The 21685-nt window shown below is 43.0% G+C and overlaps 1 protein-coding gene across 8 annotated transcripts in view; it reads right to left on the minus strand.

Moving 5' to 3' along the window:
- Nucleotides 1–21685, minus strand: part of LOC140727918 (protein Shroom2-like) — a 238621-nt gene that overhangs the window by 65630 nt on the left and 151306 nt on the right. For 6 of the 8 annotated variants that reach the window (XM_073045889.1, XM_073045898.1, XM_073045890.1 and 3 more), the window contains one exon: nt 1417–1548. In XM_073045889.1, coding sequence (XP_072901990.1) covers nt 1417–1548 — 132 coding nt within the window. Of the gene's footprint in view, nt 1–1416; nt 1549–7417; nt 7519–21685 lie in introns of all 8 variants that reach the window. The other 2 variants (XM_073045893.1, XM_073045891.1) reach the window with 1 other exon arrangement.

The following is a 21685-nucleotide window of genomic DNA, read 5'->3' on the forward strand; positions in this document are numbered from 1 at the left end:
CTTATGCACACACTCAGAAACCAACCTCCAAGATATCATCCACTCCTTCGCTGAAACGTGAGAGGATCTACACTCAATATCTACAAGAAAGATATACTCCACAAACTTGCTCCCATGGTATCACGCTACCCTCAATAAAAAAAAAGGTTAATGGCAAAATCCTGAACAAGTTTGACTACTTCCCGATCCTCAAAAATCACCTGAATGATAAAATTCTTCACTGACAGAGCTATTGGTTGATGAGGTAAATGGTATTGGAAGGAGAAGACCTCAGACTTGGCATAAAACTGATGGTCTATCGTGACCCCTGCCTTCTGATATGCTTCAGAAACCTGGACTAACTACAATAGGTAATTCAAGGCATTGGAAGATAATACCAGTACTGACTTTACAAAACTCTCCAGCTTCACTGGAACGATGAGAATCAACGCCAGCATCTTCTTCCAAGCTAACAAGCCTTCAGTCATCTCCACTGGACAGATCAAGGTATTTGCACAGCTGGCACCAGTCTTCTGATACATACATTTTGTTCCAGCCTCTGCCTTGGAAGGCTATCGGATGATTAAGCACAAGCTTAAACAAGTCTAATAACCCCACTGACTCTTGGGAACCTCCAGCACGTGACCACTGAAAGAACAGTAGGAGATTTCATGATTGGATTGGAATTCTCAAAGACAGACAATGAGAACTGTGGAGGAGGGTACTCACCACCTTACACGCTATCTTCATCCCTATCCATCAGCCACCTTATTCCCCATCAGTGGAAGAACCTATGATTCCCCCATTGGCCCCAGCTGCTCCCTCAGAACCCACAAAATCAGACAGGAAGCAAGTCATCCCCGATCCAAAGGAATTGCCTAAGTACGTGGGAGCCAAGTAATGCCAAATGGAGGATTCTTGGAGTTAAAGGGCAAATCATTTAAAATGTGGTACAGTAGCATTGTGGATAAGTTCAGTGACTATCATCAAGATGTGGACCAACGATCTGGACAATGAGCTCCAATGGAACTAGTGCAGCCGGGGAATTTCTATTGATTAGATAAATTACAATAAAATACTGGCACTGATAATGATTATCAAACATCTACTGGTTTGTTGTTGGGAAAACAAATTGATCACTAATGTCCTTTAGGTGATGAAACTTGCCATCCTCACCTAGTCTTGCTTTAATGTGATTCCAGATCCACAGCACTGAGATTAAATCTTAACGGCCCTCTGATCTGGTTCAGTGAGACACTCAGCTCAGGAGGATCTAGGGATGGACAACAAATATGGCTTGTTCTCCATCTCTCCTGCTTTCAGTTCCACTGATCACTGCTTCAACAAAAAAACTTATCCCAAAGCCCAACAAAGGATTCCATCCCGTTTTGGTGGAGCTGACCCTAGTACAGAAATAGGGCAGAGCATGGCACTCACGTGGTGTGGTACCTCGAGTGCCAGGAGGAACACACTCCGCTAGAAGATAGCTGCATTGTGGCCGGATCCTGAGGGCTGTCGGTGAACTTGGTCGAATGCCAAGAGTGAGGCCGAACAACTGGCTCATTCCGCCTGAAATGAAACAAAAGCATAGGCAAATAAAATTGGACACGGACTACAGAGAACTTAACCCTGTTGCTTTGATGAAAGGGTCTGTTGCTTTCAATAAAATACCCTGCCACCTACAGACCCAGCACTTCAACCTGTTAAAGACAAAAGCCACCAATCAATATACAGCCAGTCACACTTCAAAGAATGACTTGGTTTAATAAAACGAGAGCTCTTTTCTTCTGTTCTAGTTGTGTTCTTCCTTGTAAAAATTGTGTATATTTTATGCTCCATTTATGCTTTACTTGCGAACGCCAGTGGTACTGATGAAAGTGAGTTTTTCATTGCACCTTTGCATTTCTGCATATGAAAATAAATTTCAACTTTTGGACTTTAGACCAAACCTGCAAGGACAGGTAGCACCATCTGCTGTGGGAATGAGTCTCTTTTCCCACTATTTCTCATGCAAGACTTCATCGAACTTTGTCTACACTCACTTTAATTCAGGATGCCACAATCCCTTTAAAGTGCTCAGCACCACAAAACAGAACTCTGTGAATACAAAGGAAGGCCTATCTCCACAGCCCTTCGTGACTTGTTGCTTTACACACATACAGTGTACTGACACTAGCACAAAGAATCAATTTTCACCTGACATGTCTAACACCAGTGACATTAGCCACGTACGAGCACTATACTGACCTTTGGTCAGGGTAGAATAAGGAGGTACCCAACTCCATACAAGTAACACATTTTAAAATAGGCAAAATGGTGAAGTTAAACAGCAAGTAGCCAGCATCCTCTCTCTCTCTCTCTCTCTCTCTCTCTCTCTCTCTCTCTCTCAGATTAGCCTGAGATGAGTTTTATTTGTAACTCTCGCCATCAAAGGCTAACTGAACCAAGGGGCTTATGTTCTAGTGTAGATGAAGGCTCTCTGATGTTTTTCATTCGATTAAATGGCTATCGGGTTACCGGTCCCACTTACAGCATCTGCACTTAAAAGACATCATGTTACAGTCAGAGAGTTGAATTTCAACAGTAATTGTAATGTTCCATATGCACGTGTTAACATAAGTAGTTTGACATCAGGAAGGGGAGGCGGGGAGGGAGGTGTTGGACTGTTCCCCACTCTCTTTGATCCTTAACATCTAATGAGCCTGAATCCAGATGAAATGGTAAAAAGATCTACCAAGAGATAAGGTTTTGAAAGTTCATAGATTGAGCTCCATTCTAGCTTGTGCATGTTTCACTTTCGAGGGTTTCACTGGAGCCTGTGAGTATCCCAAACACCTGACTTCAGTGGGAACCTACAGTCCACCCCCTCCCAGACTCATGCTTCACAACAGCACATCAAAAAAAAAGGCAAGTTCAAGTTTCAAATTACATTTATCATCAAAGGATGTAGAAATTATACAACCTTGCTTACTCACAGGTAGCCACAAAGCAAAAGACCCAAAAGAACCCAAATTAAAGAAATAAAGAATAAAAATAAAAGACCAACTCTCAATGTACAGGAGAAAGAAAAAAACGCAAGTCTTGCAAACAGTTGAAGCAAACAACAGCTTTCCAAACTAAAAATGAATCCTCAGATTTGAACTCCAGAGCAGCCAAGCGTAGGCCCAAAGCCTCACTTTTCAGTTCATCGTATTAGCCGGCAGGGAGCACAGCATCCAGTTCTTGGATAGTTTCATAGCAGCACATAGCAACAGGAATAAGCCACTGATGTCCTTGCACTAGTTGCAGGATGGGGGCCATCTATTCAATCCCTCAAACCTGTATCTTCATCCAATTAGACCATGCCTGATGTGCATCTTGTTTACCTTGCTGGTTTTGAACTTCTTAGCAGCATTGGCCAAACAACATCTTTCTCAGTGCTGAGGTTTGAAATTTATCCTCAGCTCAGCAGCTTATTGAGGAGATTTTCCAGTTCCTTCTATCATCAATGTGAAGACATCCATTCTTGTATCAGCTTTCAAAGGTCAAACTCTAGTTTTAAGTTTATGGATGTCAAACCTCTCTCAATTCTATTATCTAACAATCATCCTGAACATCTTGATTTGATTGCTTCTAATCTGTCCTGCTTTGCAGAATATAAGGCTTGACTGTCTTCATGATTTAACCCTTTCACTAGGGTATCACTTCCATGGCCCTCCAGTTTACCACATTAATAAATGGAAGTGTGTCAAATACAACGTGTGACATAAAAACTACAACAGGAACTAGATCATGCACTCAGTGACTTCCTTTGTCACTGGTAAAGCAGCCCAACTGGTCTTCAGGATACTCAAAGGTAGGGATTGTCTTACAGCAGGGTCTCTGGATAAAAGTAAAACAAGGAGAGCAGAAGGATTCAAAAGTAGACGGGATACTGAATAGTCCGAGAAAGGACAGAAAGTCTTTGTTTCCTTCGGCTAATAGGGGTCCTGATAGCAACCTATCCTGGGCTCAGCACATAAATGCAAGTGGGAAGAAAGCACGTCAGCGCCTCTATTTCCTTAGGAGTTTGCAAAGATACAGCATGACATTTAAAACTCTGACAAACTTCTATAGATGTGTGGTGGAGAGTATATTGACTGTCTGCATCACAACCTGGTATGGAAACACCAATGCCCTTGAATGGAAAATGCTACAAAAGAATAGTAGATATGGCCCAGTCCATCACAGGTAAAGCCCCCCGAACCATTGAGCACATCTACAAGCAGCACTGTCGCAGGAAAGCAGCATCCATCATCAGGGACCCTACCACTTAGGTCATGCTCTCTGCTGCCATCAGGAAGGAGGTACAGGAGCCTCAGGACCCACACCACCAGGTTCAGGAACAGTTATTACCTCTCAACCATCAGGCTCTTGAACCAGAGGAGATAAATTCCCTCAACTTCAATTGCCCTTTTACTGAACTGTTCCCACAACCTATGGACTCACTTTCAAGGACTCTTTATCTCATGTTCTTGATGTTTATTGCTAATTTATTAATTAATATTTTTTTTTGTATTTTCACAGTTTGTTGTCCACCCTTTTGGGAAAGGTCTTTCATTGATTCTATTATGGTTATTGGATTTATTGAGTATGCCCGTGAGAAAACTAATAAACCATATACTGTATTTAATAATATATCAATTCAATAATAAATTTACTTTGAACTTTAAACTTTGAGAGTGCAGGGAAATTTTCTCCATAGATGAGTTATCTAAAGCTGAGGTTAAGGGGCAAAAGGCTTAAGAGGGGATCAGAGGAAGAATTTTATTTCATCCAGGGGGTGGCTGGAATCTATATACTGCCTGAGTTGGTGGTGAAAGCAAATACTCCCACAACACTTAAAAAGCATCTGAACAAGTACTTGTATCACTAAGGCATAGAGAGCTATGGACAAGTGCTGGTAGATGGGATTACTATCGGTGGTGATTGATGGTTGTCATGGATGTAATAGGCCAAAGGACCTGTTTCCATTGGTGATTTAATATTAGAAAGTTCAAAAACCTGGCTCATTGAGATACGATCCAACTGATTTCTTAAATGGATCTGCCCAGAGGAATCAATGTAAAGGGGGTGATGGTTGTCATTTTCACAACCCACACTGACAACTATCTGGCTTGCTGCGGACTAGGAGGACATGAATAGGAAATTCATCAACAAGAGGGAGACCAAAATGTGTAACGACAGAAAACTGTTTTGAGCTAGGAACAAGAGACAGAAGGGCAATTCCCATTTTTCTAAAAAAAATAGGCAAACAAACATAGCACCTTGTACCTCATGTGGCCCCCGGGGCGATGTGCCCTTTTCATTACTTGGGGTTTTCCCATCCAGCGCTGCCCTAGCATGTGCAGCAGCAGCATGAGACCATACAGTGGTCCTTCCCCACAGAGAGTTAGCGTTGGCTGCACTGAGACCCAGGGCATCCATCGGTACGTATTCCTGCACCCTGGGCTGTTCTTGTCTGCAGCTCTCCCTTAGACAATAGATAATAGACATTAGGTGCAGGAGTAGGCCATTTGGCCCTTCTAGCCAGCACCGCCATTCACTGTGATCATGGCTGATCATACACAATCAGTACCCCGTTCATGCCCTCTCCCCATATCCCTTGACCCCGCTATCTATAAGAGCTCTATCTAACTCTCTCTTGAAAGCATCCAGAGACTTGGCCTCCACTGCCTTCTGGGGCAGAACATTCCACATATCCACCACTCTCTGGGTGAAAAAGTTTTTCCGCATCTCTGTTCTAAATGGCCTACCCCTTATTCTTACACTGTGGCCTCTAGTTCTGGACTCGCCCATCAGCGGGAACATGCTTCCTGCCTCCAGCATGTCCAATCCCTTAATAATCTTATATGTTTCAATCAGATCCCCTCTCATTCTTCTAAATTCCAGTGTATACAAGCCCAGTCGCTCCAATCTTTCAACATATGACAGTCCCGCCATTCCGGGAATTAACCTTGTGAACCTACGCTGCACTCCCTCAATAGCAAGAATGTCCTTCCTCAAATTTGGAGACCAAAACTGCACACAATACTCCAGGTGGGGTCTCACCAGGGCCCTGTACAGCTGCAGAAGGACCTCTTTACTCCTATACTCAATTCCTCTTGTTATAAAAGCCAGCATGCCATTAGCTTTCTTCACTGCCTGCTGTACCTGCATGCTTGCTTTCATTGACTGATGTACAAGAACACCTAGATCTCATTGTACTTCCCCTTTTCCTAACTTGACTCCATTTAGATAGTAATCTGCTTTCCTGTTCTTGCCACCAAAGTGGATAACCTCACATTTATCCACATTAAACTGCATCTGCCATACATTTGCCCACTCACCCAACCTGTCCAAGTCACCCTGCGTTCTCATAACATCCTCCCGACATTTCACACTGCCACCTAGCTTTGTGTCATCAGCAAATTTGCTAATGTTAGGTTTTGGGCTTTGGGCCCAGTGGTATGAACAACAGGTTTTGGGCTCTGAGCCCAGAGGTATGTTTGCTATGTGTCAGATGGTTTTGTCATTACAAACTGGGAATCCCACAGGTCTCAAGATCAAACCTACTAAATTAAAGTTGAGTAAAGTTTTGTGTTGTTAGGGAAACAAGTGACTTTACAACTGTCACGCCCAAAGCATGCCACCAAAAGTTCAAAGTTCAAAGTAAATTTATTATCAAAGTACATCCTGTATTCGTCACCATTTACAACCCTGAGATTCATTTTCTTGCAGGCACTACTCGGGCTTTCCTGCCTCTCCACTATCCCTGTTGCAGACCAGTCTATAAAAGCCAATAACTTTGCATAATTATACAATTGTATCACACACACATCATCAGCACCAAAGAAGCTAACTAGAATTATCTTCAACTCTTCCAGCAACTTTAGCTTGGCTACATACCCATTGCCTGTGAAGTTAATGAAGTTAAAAATCCAGCATCCAGTGGAAAATGGAGAGATACCAGCTCTGTATCTTGACTGGCTGGATAATTGGTAACTTCTGGGTACAGTGAAACAACAGTAAATACCAACCTGTCAATGTCACTTAGGTCACAAGAAAAGGATTTTAATAAACTGTAGAGCCATATGCTAGCGCCTTTTCTATGTTGAAAACTTCTCTTTATTGATGAACATATTACTGTTAATTTTCCTTTAGTGGGCCATCCTAAGATGTACTATACTACTGCATGAGCCCAATACCACAGCTGTTCCATGCTGTTGATGTTACCGAGGAACAACAGAAGACAATCAAGATCACTTACACCACAGATACTCAACGACATCACCACAGATGAAGACAAAAGGCTAACATCAATGTAGTCAAAGACAGTGGAAGCCAGCCATTGATCAGATGGTTGGTGAGATGCACTGATGCTGGAAGGGGGCCTGCAGGATTAGGGGAGGGGAGGACTAACGGGTAGGCGTGCTGTTACCTCATAGAATTTCTCAAGATCTTCGTCAGAAAGCTCCTCGCCACATCAGCCTCAGAATTTTCTGTGCTACAATAGCCACCGTTTTGCCCTTCCTGAGGGAGCTAAACAATAAAAGGAAGAAATTCAGCCAAGTGGAAAGTTGGAGAAAAGAGGTGTGGAATATGCAGAAAGTCCTACGTTGAAGCCAAGTCCTTGGACCACTGTTCAATGAAAGGATTGAACTTAACTCTAATTGACTCAATACCTTTTCTGAATGTTGACTGGCAAAGTAATCATTCCAACCAACACGGCCATGCGCCTCAGACCAGCAGTAAACACTTCCTATTCTATGTAATGGAAGACACCCCTTTCTGGTAAGTAACTTCCTGCTAAACTAAGAACAACTGGAATACAATGACACCATTACCTTTGGCTGCTCTCAAGAGCATTTCACCACTGTGGTGTACTTTCATCCATCATACTTGTCCCAACTTTTGGATTCTGATGCATTTGAGACAGGAATGTCAGGGGAATAGGAATCAATTTTCACAAAGGAAGTGAAATGACAGCCAATATCCATCCTCTGGAATATCAAGAGCAAAACACAGACTACTGGAGGAACTCAGCAGGTCAGGCAGCTTCTATGGAAATGAATAAGCAGTTGACATTTCAAGCCGAGGCCCTTCATCAGGAAGGGGGAAGATGGTGGGGGAGAGGAAGGAGGACATGCTAGAAGGTGATAAGTGAAGCTAATAATTCTGAGTCAGTAACTGCAACCTTCTCCCTACCATACAAAACCAGTAATACATCAAGTTTTCTAACCACCCCCCCCCCCCACCACATTTTCTGTATCATACCCCAAACTTCCTTACCTGGATCTCTTTCTCAAGACTAACTCAATACGTTCCTCAATATATTTTCTTTGCCCTTCTCACTACTTTTCTAACTATAGCCTGAGCTCTTTTATATTGTATGAAAGATGAACGGGAGCAACACTGCCTAAATTTCCTAAAAAGCTTTATTCCACACCTTCACAGCTCTTTTACATTCATCTATCCACCAGGGAACAGCTCTCCTTTGATTATCTCCCAACAATCTGTGAACTGATTCCTTGGCTATTGAATACAGAACACAAAGTATCATAACTCAACCTGATGTCCTCCAAAACCAAATGATCAGGAAATCAACTTCCACATAAATCATCAAATACATCCCAAATTTCCTTTTTAAAATTCCATCTGGGCATATGAGAACCTTCCCTCTGATATTCATCTATTCCCATTATATAGATGCTGGGGAAATGATTATTTTCCACTGATATCATTATATACTTCCTAGTTACATACACTTACTATATCCTCAGATACCAATGTAAGATTTCTAGCAGAAACTGTTGTTAAATAGGTTTATCCGTGTAATCCTGCCATCATTCAAGCACAAACACTTTTCTTCCAGAAAGTCTTCCACCATCGTCCCATTTGCTTTTGTGTCACTACAACCCCATGTAGTGCTACGAGCATTAAAATCCCCACACCATATGACCTTAATTTTTCCCATTTCCACCCACACTTTCCAGTATATCAGGTGTGAATCTTTTACAAGGGTTATAAAAATTTATCACCTTAACTTTACTATCCTTTCCCTAAATTTCACCACAACTAACCCATAAACAATCCCAATCTCCTAACTTTATGTGCAATCCCCTTTTTGACAAAGGTAGCCACTCCACTTCCATTACCGATCACATCTTACATCAACATAACCTTGTATCTTAAAACTTAGACAAGACTTTAACCAGGTTTCCTGTACACATATAACATCAGGTTTATTTGGCAAATTTTCAATAAGTTTCTTAAACTCTTGACCACTAGCTAAAAGGTTTCTAGCATTCCATTGTAAGTTTAGAAAAACCTTTAACAACCCTCCTTTGAAGTCTGAATATTATTTACTCCTCCTTGTAGAGTTAAGTCTTTTAACTCTAGGTTATTTTTCTGTAGTTTTTAATTAATATAACTTTAACTATTTCTATCCTACTTTTAATTTGTGCTGTACAATTTACCATATCTGCCATGAAAGTGACAAACTTTAGTTTACTAACAATCAGAGATCCTTTCTTATACAGTCATGCACTTCACACACTGTATTTAAACTACCTGTATTTTGGATATTAATAGGTCCCACAGACACTGTCCTCTGTAATTTCTGCTGAGCCTCAACGTATAATATGCCCATTTCCACCCAAACAATGGTTCAATGGTTCCATTTAATATCAGAGAACGTATACAGTGTACAACCTGAAATTCTTACTTGCTGCAGACATACACAAAGAAAAACCCCAAAAAATGACTGACAGAAAAACATTAGAATGCCAAAAGCACTGAACTTCCACAGCCTGCATAAGCAGAACTGTTTTCCTCTACAGTTGCTACACTTTAGCCTAACGCCTTCTCCATGTAATCACGTTTTCCACCATATCTACCACACCAATTTTTACCCTAAAACACAACTGCTGCATGATCAAACTTCTGGCATTGAAAACATTTCAAAGGGGGCAGCACATAAACTCAAACCATATAACTCATATAACCCAAATTAAACCTAACCACCTAACCTAACCTATCTGTTCTAGCCCCACCACTAAACCCTTTTCAAAGTTTAGCATCCACAACCTTTGACTAAATTATTCTTAACTCAGTCCCTGGATACATCTAGAGGCACTCCAAAGATTTCTCCCCAAAGCCACTGTCTTCAGTCTAATTACTTGGTGTTATTACCCTCCCCACCTCCCCACTGATTTATCACATTACTTACAATCTTTACAAAACACTAAGAGTGCCCAATCTCTTAAAGGTTTTGCGCCCACAATATCTCCTAATGTTTTTTTCAAATCCTTATTCTAATTGGATTGATATCAGAAACAGGTCCACTTTCAACAAGACCTTAAACTCTTCCTTCCTTCTTTTATTTAAATCCTGCCTCCATCACTGGATAACAAGCCACTACAATCCTCAATCAGCCCCCTACCATCCCGTTTCCTAGAAGCCTGCCATTCACCTTCCTCCATACCACTCCTATCACCGAATACCACCTCCCGTTTGTTATGTCCATCTTCTCCGTTGCTTCCTGCCATCTCTACCTCCTTCCTGTCTAAAACTCCCAAAAGCAGACTCAGTTGTTTGCTCCAACCCTCTCATCCACAAACAACTTCTTCTTCGTCTCCGTTGGCAAACAGCTTTAAGGTGCATTATAGACACCTTCTGAACTGGAGTATGGGTCAGGATATCTAAATCCTGTGCAAATATATTGGTATCAAATTCAAAAAAAAAGGACCCATATTCTAAAGGAACTGTACCATATATTTAAAGCAGTAATCCTGTGATCCCTTCTGCAAAATATCACTAATGCTAAATTGTCTTTTATTCCATGATAACTTTAAAATCAACCATCCCCTCGCTTGATGATATCATGCTCAACCATCTCTTGTTGATTACAATACTCACACCTCCCATTATTGTGTTTCTTCATTAAAAAACAATGTATCCTCTGTCCCCAAACCTCAATTTCGATATTATCACCTCTTCTCTCCTGCTCTTTCCTGAATTCCTCGACCATCCCGGTTCTTTCTGAACATTATAAGGATGTCTTCCCGTTCTCTCTTCATCTCCACATTTTTTTGATTTCACTTTTAATACTGTTTTTAATTTTTCCTTTGTTGTAATTTATAGGAACATCCACTTCTGCTCGTCCAGTTGCCTCCTTTGCTAATTTATCCGCTTGCTTGTTCCCTCGAATACCAACATGTGCTGGAATCCATGTAAAACATACAAAGAGTCCCATCATCCACAAACCTCCAGGCAGCAGCACAATGGAAGGGACACAGCTGCAAACTGTGGTTGATAATACATTGGGTAATTAGCCAATTGGTAGCAGCCTATAAAAAGAAGATGGGCTCAAGCAGAACTATTATTGTACAAGTGGGCAGCTAAGGCTTTGGTGAGAAGTGATGGAAGCAGTAAGAGGCTAAGGTGGGGTTTCTATAAATTCTGTTCCTTTGTTAATGCAATTAGAGCAGTGGATGTGGCAGTCAGGGTAATAGTATACTTCTCTTGCAGGATGTGGGAAGTCAGGGATTCTTCCAGAGTCTCTGAGTACTATCTATGTTTTCCTTACAGATTGTTCTGGAGTTGGATGACCTGTCGAATCATTTGGAAGACTGAAGGGTTAACTAATAGAGGTTACTGGGCTAGAGTTACTGTTGGCGTGTGGCCTAGTGGATAAGGCATTGGTCTAGTGATCTGAAGGTCACTGGTTTGAACCTCAGCTGACGCAGCGTGTTGTGTCCTTGAGCAAGGCACTTAACCACACATTGTTCTGCGAGGATGCCGGTGCCAAGCTGCTTGGGTCCTAGTGCCTAGTGGACAACATCGGGGGTGTGGAGAGGGGAAGGCTTGCAGCTTGGGCAACTGCCAGTCTCCCATACAACCCTGCCCAGGCCTGTGCCCTGGAAACCTTCCAAGGTGCAAATCCATGGTCTCACAAGACTAATGGATGCCTATATAGTTACATCTAAGTTGCAGAATGCAGGTAGCTGAGTCTCTGTCAGAAGAGGGAAAAGGCAGTGCAGTGTACCTCAGTCCTCGCTAACAAGTATGGTGTTGAGGAGACAATATAGCAGGGGAAAGCCAGTGAAGTCTCTGGTGCTGAATCTGGATCATTTCATGAAAGGAAGTCTGGGGGGATGGGGGAGAGGAGAAAGAGATGAGCAGTATTGATAGGAGATTCATTAGTTAGGGCTGCAGACAGGAGGTTTTGCGGATGAGAATGAGATTCTCAGAGTTATGTTGCCTCCCAGCTGCCAGGTTCCTATAGCTAGGATTGAGTCCATAGCATTCGTACGGGGGAGGGTGTGCAGCCAGAGGTGGTAGATCACAGTGGTACCAATAACGTGTGGGAGAAGTGATGAGGCCCTACAAGGTGAGCTCAGGGAGTTGGGTGCAAGTTTAAAGATAAGATCACCAGAGTAGTGATCGCAGGTTGGCTACCTGTGCCACATACTCGGAAGGAAAGAATTATGAAGGTTGTGCAGTTTAGCATGTGGCTAAAGAAATGGTGTAGGGCTGAAGCCTTGAAATGTTTGGACCATTGAGCAGGTGCAACATGCACATGTTCCAGTTTGCACCTGACCTGAAAGGAAACCAATATCCTTGTGGAAAGTGCTTCAACTAGAGTTGTAAGTGTTGGGAAACAGTGGCTGTGGAGAAACTGGATGCTAAAACTACAAGCAAAGACAGAAAGTGAAAGGTTGGGTATGGTGGGACTAATGTTCTGAGTAATTTCAATGCAAGGAGTATTGTACCAGGTAATGCAGATGAATTCAGGGCATCAATCTGTATGTAGAGTTGTAACGTTATAGCCATTAGTGACATGGTTGCAGGAGAGGTAGAACATCCTGGATAATCCTATTATAGACCTTCCAATAATCATTGGGATTTGGAGGAGCACGTTCGTAGAGTTAACAGATTAGTAGGAAATGTCAAGTTGTGATAGTAGGTGACTCTGCTTTTTTTTTTTTGGAGTTATAAGATTTGGGGAGGGGAGATATTAAATGATTTTTTTTTGGTATCTGCAGTTACTTGGTAAGCAGCTTCGAACTGAGGTGAAAGTACCATATTGGATTACAAGAGGTGCTTGCTCTTCAGGGACAGGGAGTTTTGAACTTTCAGGTGTACAGACTCTCCCACTATAGGAAACATCCTCTCCACATCCACTCTATCCGGGCCTTTTGAATACTGAAAGGTTTCAATGAGATTCTTCTCCTTCTGCCCCCCACACCCCCCCTCCCTGGCTCCAGTGAGTGTATATACCCAAAGCCATCAAATATTCCTCGCGTTAACCCTTTCATTCCTGAACTCATTCTCGTGACCTTCCTCTGGACTCTCCAATGCCAGCACATATTATAGATAATGGGCCCAAAACTACTCACAATACTTCAAGTGCAGTCTGACCAATGCTTTATAAAATCTCAGCATTACATCCTTGCTTTTATATTGTAGTCCAAGCGAAATGAGTGCTAACATTTCATTTGCCTTTCTTACCACTGACTCAGTCTGTAAGTTAAACTTTAGGGAATCCTGCATGAAGACTCCCAAGACTCTTTGCACCTCTGATTTATGAGTTTTCTCCCTGTTTAGAAAATGGCCTTTGCCTTTATTCCTTCTACCAAAGTGCACGACCACACATTACATTCCATCTGCCAGTTTACTCATTCTCCCAATCAGTCCATGTTCTTCTGCAGGCTCCCTGCTTCCTCGATACTAGTTACCCCCATCTATCTTTGTATCGTCTGCAAACCTGGCCACAAGGCCATCAATTCTGTCATCCAAATCACTGACATATAATGTGAAAAGAAGTGGACTCAATACCGTCACTGGCAGCCAACCAGAATAGGCCCCTTTATTCTGACTACAGTCGGCCCTCCTTATCCGCGAGGGATCGGTTCCGGGACCCCTCGAGGATACCAAAATTTGCAGGTGCTCAAGTCCCTTATTCAACCTGTCTCAATGTGGTGGATCTTAGGACCCAGCAGGACCCCAGACCTTATTTAACCTGTCTCAGTGCGGTGGACATTAGGACCCAGCGGCAGAGATCTGAATCTGCAGTGCTTCTGTTCATGAAAATAATCATGATCGTGATTGAAAATAATGTGGAAATAATAAAGCAATCGGAAAGAGGTGAAATGCTATTGCTTATTGGAAAAGCGTTAGGCTACAGTCGGTCAACGATAGGAACAATTTTAATGGATAAAGTGAGAAAGGCTGTGCACCGATGAAAGCTACAATTATTACTAAGCAACGTAGTGGTTTAATTATTGGGTTTTGGGTTTTTGATCCTCACATCAACCCGGCATGGTGGAGAGCGCACTCGATAACGGTCTGTCACTGGATCGAACTCAGGAAGAAGTTCCCGAGCTCGGTGCTGAAACATACATTCTTAAGTGTTTTATATGCATAGAAAGGTAAAATATATACTATATACGAATGCAAACGTTTGACAAACTGACACTAAATAATACCAGATGTACCTGTTCCGACTTACTGAGTAAGAGAAATTCAAATTTTTTTATCCTGATCCACTATAACCCACGCACATCCTCCCGTATGCTTTAAATCATCTCTAGATTACTTATAATACCTAATACAATGTAAATGCTATGTAAAATAGTTGTTATACTGCATTGTTTAGGGAATAATGACAAGAAAAAAAGTCTGTACATGCTCGAACAACAAGTGCTGGAAGAGCACTTCTGGGTTTTCTCGATTCACGGTTGGTTGAATTCGCGGGTGCGGAATTCGCAGATAAGGAGGGCCGACTGTATTTGCCTCCTGCCGATCTTTAACCATGCTAATATCTTTCCTGTAATACCATTGTTTCTAATCTTAAGTAGCCTTGTGTGCAGCACTTTATCGAATGTCTTAGAAAAATCTAAGTAAACCACATCCACTGATTCTCCTTTGTCAAGCCTGCCTGTTATCTCCTCAAAGAATTCCAACAGATTTGTCAGGCAAGATTTCCCTTTAAAGAAGCCATGCTGACCTTGGCCTATTTTATCATGTGCCTTCAATTACCTTGAAATTTCATCCTTGATAATGGACTCCTGCAACTTCCCAAACACTAAGTCAGGCTAACTAGTTCATAATTTCCTTTTTCTCGGGTCTCTCCATTGAAGAGTAGAGTGATATTTGCAACTTTCCAGTCCTCCAGAACCTGTTTCTTGAAAGATCATTACTAAAGCCTCTACAATCTCTTCAGCCACCTTTCAGACCCTGGAGTGTTGTTCATCTGATCCCAGTAACTTGTCTACCTTCAAACTCTCTACCTCTGGCTTAAAAATATTCAAAGACTGTTTCCACTGTGCTTGAGGAACTTCTAAAGACACTCAACCTTCAGTGAAAAGATTTCACCTCGCCCTGTTCTGAAAGAGCAGGGACTGGTTGTTCCACCTTTTCAGCCTAGTCTGCCATTCCTCAAGATCAAGATCGACCTTTCACCTCGTCACCATTTTCTGCAGTATCTCCTCAGCTCTCCTTGCCTCCTTTGACCACGAGTCACTCCCCTCTCATCTTCCTCCTGGCACTTATCCCTGCAAGTGCAACAAATGCTGCACCTATCCCTACATCAACTCCCTCTCCACTATTCAGGTCCTCAAAGTGTTCTTCCAGGTGAGGTGACACGTTGTCTGCTGAAATTTCCTATTGCATCTGGTGCTGTCAGTGTGGCCTCTATATCGTAGACCCAACATAAATTGGGAGACTGCTTCGAAAAGCACCTTTGTTCCATCCACCACAAAAGGCATGTTACTTAATTTCACTTCCCATTCTGATGTATCTGTCCCTGGCCTACTCTACTGTCACAATGATGCCACACTTGGGTTGCAGGAGCAACACCTCATAGTCCATTGGGATAGCCTCCAAAACCATGGCATGAACATCAATTTCTCTTCTAGTAATTTCTCACCCCTCTCCACTTTTCCCATCTCCCATCCTGCTTCCCTTCTCTTCTCACCTGCCCAACCCTTTGGCCCATTGAGTCCTGAGTCCTGACGAAGGGTCTCAGCCCGAAATGTCAACAGCGCTTCTCCCCATAGATGCTGCCTGACCTGCTGCGTTCCACCAGCATCTTGTGTGTGTCCTTTGGCCATTTTCCTTTTCTTTCAAGGTCTGTTCTCTCCTATCAGATTCCTCCTTCAGTCTGTTTATCTCTTCCACCTATCACCTTCCAGCTTCTTTATCATCCTCCCCCACCCACCCAGCTTCCCCCTTGCCTCTCCTTGCTTATCACCTACCAGCTTGAACTCCTTTCCCCTCCCCTACCCCTTTCCTTCCCAATCCTCATGAAGGATCTCAGCTCAATGTCATCTGTTTGTTTCCCCCTCCATAGGTGCTGACTGACTTGCTGAGGTTCTTCAGTAGTTTGTGTACTACTCAACATTTCCAGCATCTGCAGAATTTCTGCTTTTTATCCTTGGAGCCAGCTTAGCAATTTAACATGAGCACATCCTTTTTTGATAAAGACACAAAAACTGTACAATATTCTACATGTCCTCCCATAATTGCAGTAAGGCATCTTTACTCCTGTACTCGGTCTCATAAACCTTCCTCATCCCTTACTACACCCACATGTTCACCATCAGTGTGAGTGCACTTTCTTTCAAAAGACCTGGAATGTTGACGTTCATTTAGAAAGTACTGTTTTCCTGTTTTGTGCACCAAAGTAGCTATTGTCTTCTCACCCATTTACTCAGCTTGCTATGTTCCCTCGAAGCTGCTATCCTCTCCTTTGCAATCTAGCCTAGTTTTCTATCAATAAAAATGGAAATATGGTATCTGATTGGGGCACAGGATGCCAACTAGAAAAATCTGTCTGTACCCACTTCATGCTTTGTGTGTTAACCACATTCAGCCCTTCAGTATCCCAGTCCCAACTCCATGTGTTCTAATCTTGTTCACCAGGACTAGGCACGTGCAAAAATCCAAATGCACTTTGCCCACCAGTTTCCAGAGCTCCTTGAGTTCCAGTAAACTAGTCCGATGTGACATCCCATTCCTGCCTTGTTCTATTTAGACCACACGTAGGCAAGCATGGAGTTCAAATTGGCGTAAAGGTCAGCGCAAACTCAATGGGCTGAAGTGTCTGATCCTGTGCTGTACTGTTCTATGTTCGAACTCTACACTGTATTATCCTTTAAAGTGCTTATTAAATTCATAAATGGGTAAACTATTTTTAAACAACACCACCACCCCCCCCATTCTAGATTCTCCCACAAGAGGAATCCTCTCACCAGTCACCCTACCAAAACTTTGAGTCATTGCATTTATACAGCAGGAAACAAGGTCCTCAATCCAACAGGTCCAAGCTGATCACGGAGCTATCTAAACTAGTCCCTTTTGCCCATGTGTGTCCCATATCCCCTTAAATCTTTCCTACCCATACACCAGTCCAAATATCTTTTAAATGCTGCCCACCACTTCCTCTGACAGCTTAGTTCATGTTTTTTTCTGTGCTCTTTTCACGTAGTTCAGTGTAGTTTTTGTGCTGTTTCATGTAGCACCATGGTCCTGAAAAATGTTGTCTCGTTTTTACTGTGTACTGTACCAGCAGTCGTGGTTGAAATGACAATAAGAAGTGGCTTGATTTGATGTACTAACCACTTTGCCCTCATCTTAAGTATGTCCTCCAGTTGATTCTGCATCTTGGGGGGGGGGGGGGGCGGGGGAGAGGAGAGACAGTACATGTTCATCCCATCTACCTCTAAGATCACCCCAATTATTCTGCGCTGCTTATCTTGCGTTTCAGTAACGTTATTGTTCAGTCCTCTAAACTTTGAGCTGACTACAAATTGGCTCAGCTGCTGTACTTCAAGTAAGCTGACAGGGGTTGAGGGGATTGTTAGGAGGAAGGAGGAGACCAGTCAATAGATCAGGAAGGAACAAGCTCATGGAGAATCAAATGTTTGGGCCTATAAACTCTCAAATCCCATCCAACCAATTGAAGATCTGACTATGAGACTTGCTGGTCAAAGTTAGTCCTTGAATACCTCACCCTCCCACCTGGGAGAACATGACTGATACTATGTCGTATGGCGGACTCTCTGAGCCAGGATGCAATGCTCACTTCCTACTGCAGATGTACCTGGGGCTGCCCAGAGGAGGTGAAGTTCTGTAGAATGAACACTGCAAGTTCCTCATGTTTAACCGGAACTATATGGAAGCAACAGATTGTGAACTTCTTGAGAGGGACTTCAATGGCATAGGAACGTGACAAGCCCAATGGGTTTCTATAGCCTCTTCCATCACTCCATTCTGTCAAGCTAGTCTGCAGCTTAATTCCAATTGGTTGCCTCTGCTCCGAATCCCTTCATGCTCGAAACAAATTCACATCTCTAGCAACCCACAATAGGAAGGGAATCCTCTTCACCCACTAGTGTCCCATTTGATCTGTCAAAAATCGCTGTCCTGCCTCACTGGAGACGTACAGGCTATGGTTCGATTCCAACAGAAGGATAGAGAAAAGACAGAACAGATGAAGAATTTTCTTCATCTAGTGGAAACACTAGTGCCCAACAACAGAAAAGCCTGCAAAAAAGTAGTAGATAGAGCCCAATCCATCACAGGAAAAATCCTCCCTACCGCTGAGCACATCGACAGGGAGCTCTTCACAAGAAAGCAGCGTCTGTTGTCAAAGACCCCACACCATCCTGGCCATGCTTCCTTATCACTGCTGCCATCAGAAAGGAAGTACAGGAGTCTTGGGACTTCCAGCACCAGGTTCAGGAACAGTTATTGCCACTAAACCATCAGACTCCTGAACCAAGAGGGGATAACTTCACTCACCCCATCACTGAACTGTTCCCACAAGCTAGGGACTCGCTTTCAAGGGCTCCACAAATCGCGTTCCTGGTATTATGATTGTTTTGTACTTGCAGCTGGCACTTGCGCATTGGTTGTTTCTCAATCTTTTTTGTAGTTTTTGATTCTATTGTATTTCATCAATCTACTAGAAAATGACTCATGGTAACATACCTACTTTGATAACAGATTTACTTTGAACTGTAAGATGCTAGAATCTGGAGCAATGAACAATATGCTAGAGGAACTCAGCAGGTCAAGCAGGATCTGTGTAGGAGTTGGGGGGGGGGGGGGGAAACAATTAGCCTTGATGCAGTGTTTTGACTCCATGTTGACAATCCCTTTCCTCTCACAGATGCCGCTCAACCCGCTGAGTTCCACCAGCAGATTGTTTGTTGCTGTGATCTCAAAACAGTCAGATGAGGCTGCATCAGCAATAGAGTCGTCAAAGCTCCTTTTATTGCAATAATAAGCCTTCCCAAGGTGCTGCTGCACAATGCCATTTGGCCACAAACCGTTCAGCAGGCCCTCAGCTTAGAGAGCAGCTGGATTAACAACGCATGGGGGACAGCTGCATCTGCTGTTTGGGAATTCACTGGGGGTGGGAAAAACACATCGGGCAGGGAATCAAACCCAAGGCAACAAGCGAATTGCTAAAGTTCTGCCATTCGAGCAGCATCTGTGGGAGGAAGAGTATCATTACTTCGGGTCAAAACACTGCATTGGGTTCCAACCTGAAACTCTGACAATCCCTTCCCCTGCATACAGTTGCTGTTTGACTCACTGAGTTCCTCCAGCAGATTGCTATTGCTCCATATTCCAGCATTTCTAGGTTCTTGGGTCTCCAATCAAATCCAAGGATTGGTTTGCACAACCCCTTCGTACAGACAATCCCAGTTCTTAAAGTGCTAGGCTTTGCCCAAGGCTGATTCTGAAAAGAACCCTAGTCAGCCACATAGGAGATGCATTTCCACTTGGAAATCATTCCAAGAAGGTGTTCAGTACTTCTATCCCATTCTCAGACGTACAGTGTTGCTTCCTGGATTTGGTTTGTACAATGTGCAGTTCATTGGATTTGTTTCTGAGACCATCTCTGTGGCTTCCAGATCATGGTAAAGTTTGTCAGGCCATCCTGAGATGGCTAGTAAGTCTCAAGTGTGACCAACAGACCTGATCACAGGAACAAGGGTGAATACTTGGGAATGCATTCTGCTTCTGGCTACTTGCAGACTCCCCATGCGTTCATTCAGACTTCTCAATACAGGTGGCCCCCGTTTTTCAAATATTCGCTTTACGACTGCTTGCTGTTATGAAAGACTTGCATTAGTACCTGTTTTCACTAACCAAAGAGGATTTTCACTTTTACGAAAAAAAGACGGCCGCTTTATACGTGTGTTTACCCCGAGAAAGACTGCAATGACCGTGAAACCTTGTGCGGGCAGTTATGTCCTCATGCGTCTATGCACCAATTTTGTTTTTCTCCAAATCGATTTTGCCTCCCTGCCTTCCCGATCTGATAAGTGAAACTACACCGTACATACAATATTTCTACTTTATATAGGCTGTATATTTATCATATCATTCCTGCTTTTACAATATGTTAGTGTTATTTTAGGTTTTATGAGTTATTTGGTTTGATTTGGTAGGTTTTTTTGGGTCTTGGAATGCTCAAAAATTTTTCCCATAAATTAATGGAAATTGCTTCTTCGCTTTACAACATTTTGGCTTGTGGAGCAGATGGTGTATGGGGACAAGACTTGTGAAGATCAGTGAGGGAGAGAGCAAGGGAGAAGAGGCTGGTGCAGGAGGGAGGAAAGAGAACCACAGTGTGGGGGAGATGGGGATGGCTGGTTAGTGAACAAGCTAGAACCAGACCAAACTAGAACTTTTTAACTAATAAGTGAGTAAAGTGTAAGGAAGGTGGATTGTCGCTGTCTTTTCTCCAGTGTAGGAGAGCCTCCAACTAGAAGGTGTTGGTTTACAGAGAGAGGAGAAAGACTTGAGGGGTAACCGTTCCACTTGGCAGCATGTTCCAGGCTATAAACTGGAGTCATGATCAAACACATTTTCAAAACGTCAACAGAAATTATTCTACTTGAGGGCAGTCAATAAGCTTCCAGATCACTTGTGGTCACTCAGTGAGGGGCCTTGCGCTCCATGGGCACACCCACTCTGTACTCAACCTCCTCAAAACAGCTCCATGGTAAAGTGTGACTGTGCACATGACACTGACATCCAAATCTGTAGTTTCCCCAATCATTGAACCAAGGAAATCAGTCTGAATCCTCTAGTGGAAAATTTAAATTAATCTCGAGCTAAACATCACCCTATTAGCTGGATGGGAGTTGGCAAAATGGCACCCACAACTTGGCCGCATTTCCTCAGGGAGCTTCTCTTCATTCTCTCACTGGAAGGGCCACCAGACCAAAGTCTCACTTGACTAGACTTTGCTCTCATTGCCCTATGCTACATGGGGCAGTACCGCAGTGTAGTGGTTAGCACAATATTTTACAGTACAGGTGAGACAGGTTTGCCAATTGCAGACACACAATCCTCCCACTGACCCCTATTAGTCATTCCAAGTTCTGTCTCTGTATTTAAATGAAGCTCCGCGTGCTCTCTCAAGGAAGTTCATATATAAAAAAATACACAGCACTATTCCAAAGGAAACAGGAGCGTTCCTCCATTGGCCTTGCCAATAATAAACCCTTCAACTAAATCCTAAAACTAGTCAATGGGTTGGCCATCTGAAACACTGGCAGTGAAAGAGCCTACAGATGTGGCCTGACCTGCTGAGTACTTCCAGCATTTTTCTGCCTCTATTCTAAAACCACAGGATCCAATCATTTCTGTCAGCTAGATCTTGACACGCTCTTACATTCCA

Source organism: Hemitrygon akajei, chromosome 5 (genome assembly GCF_048418815.1).
Source record: "Hemitrygon akajei chromosome 5, sHemAka1.3, whole genome shotgun sequence".
Classification (NCBI taxonomy): Eukaryota; Metazoa; Chordata; class Chondrichthyes; order Myliobatiformes; family Dasyatidae; genus Hemitrygon; species Hemitrygon akajei.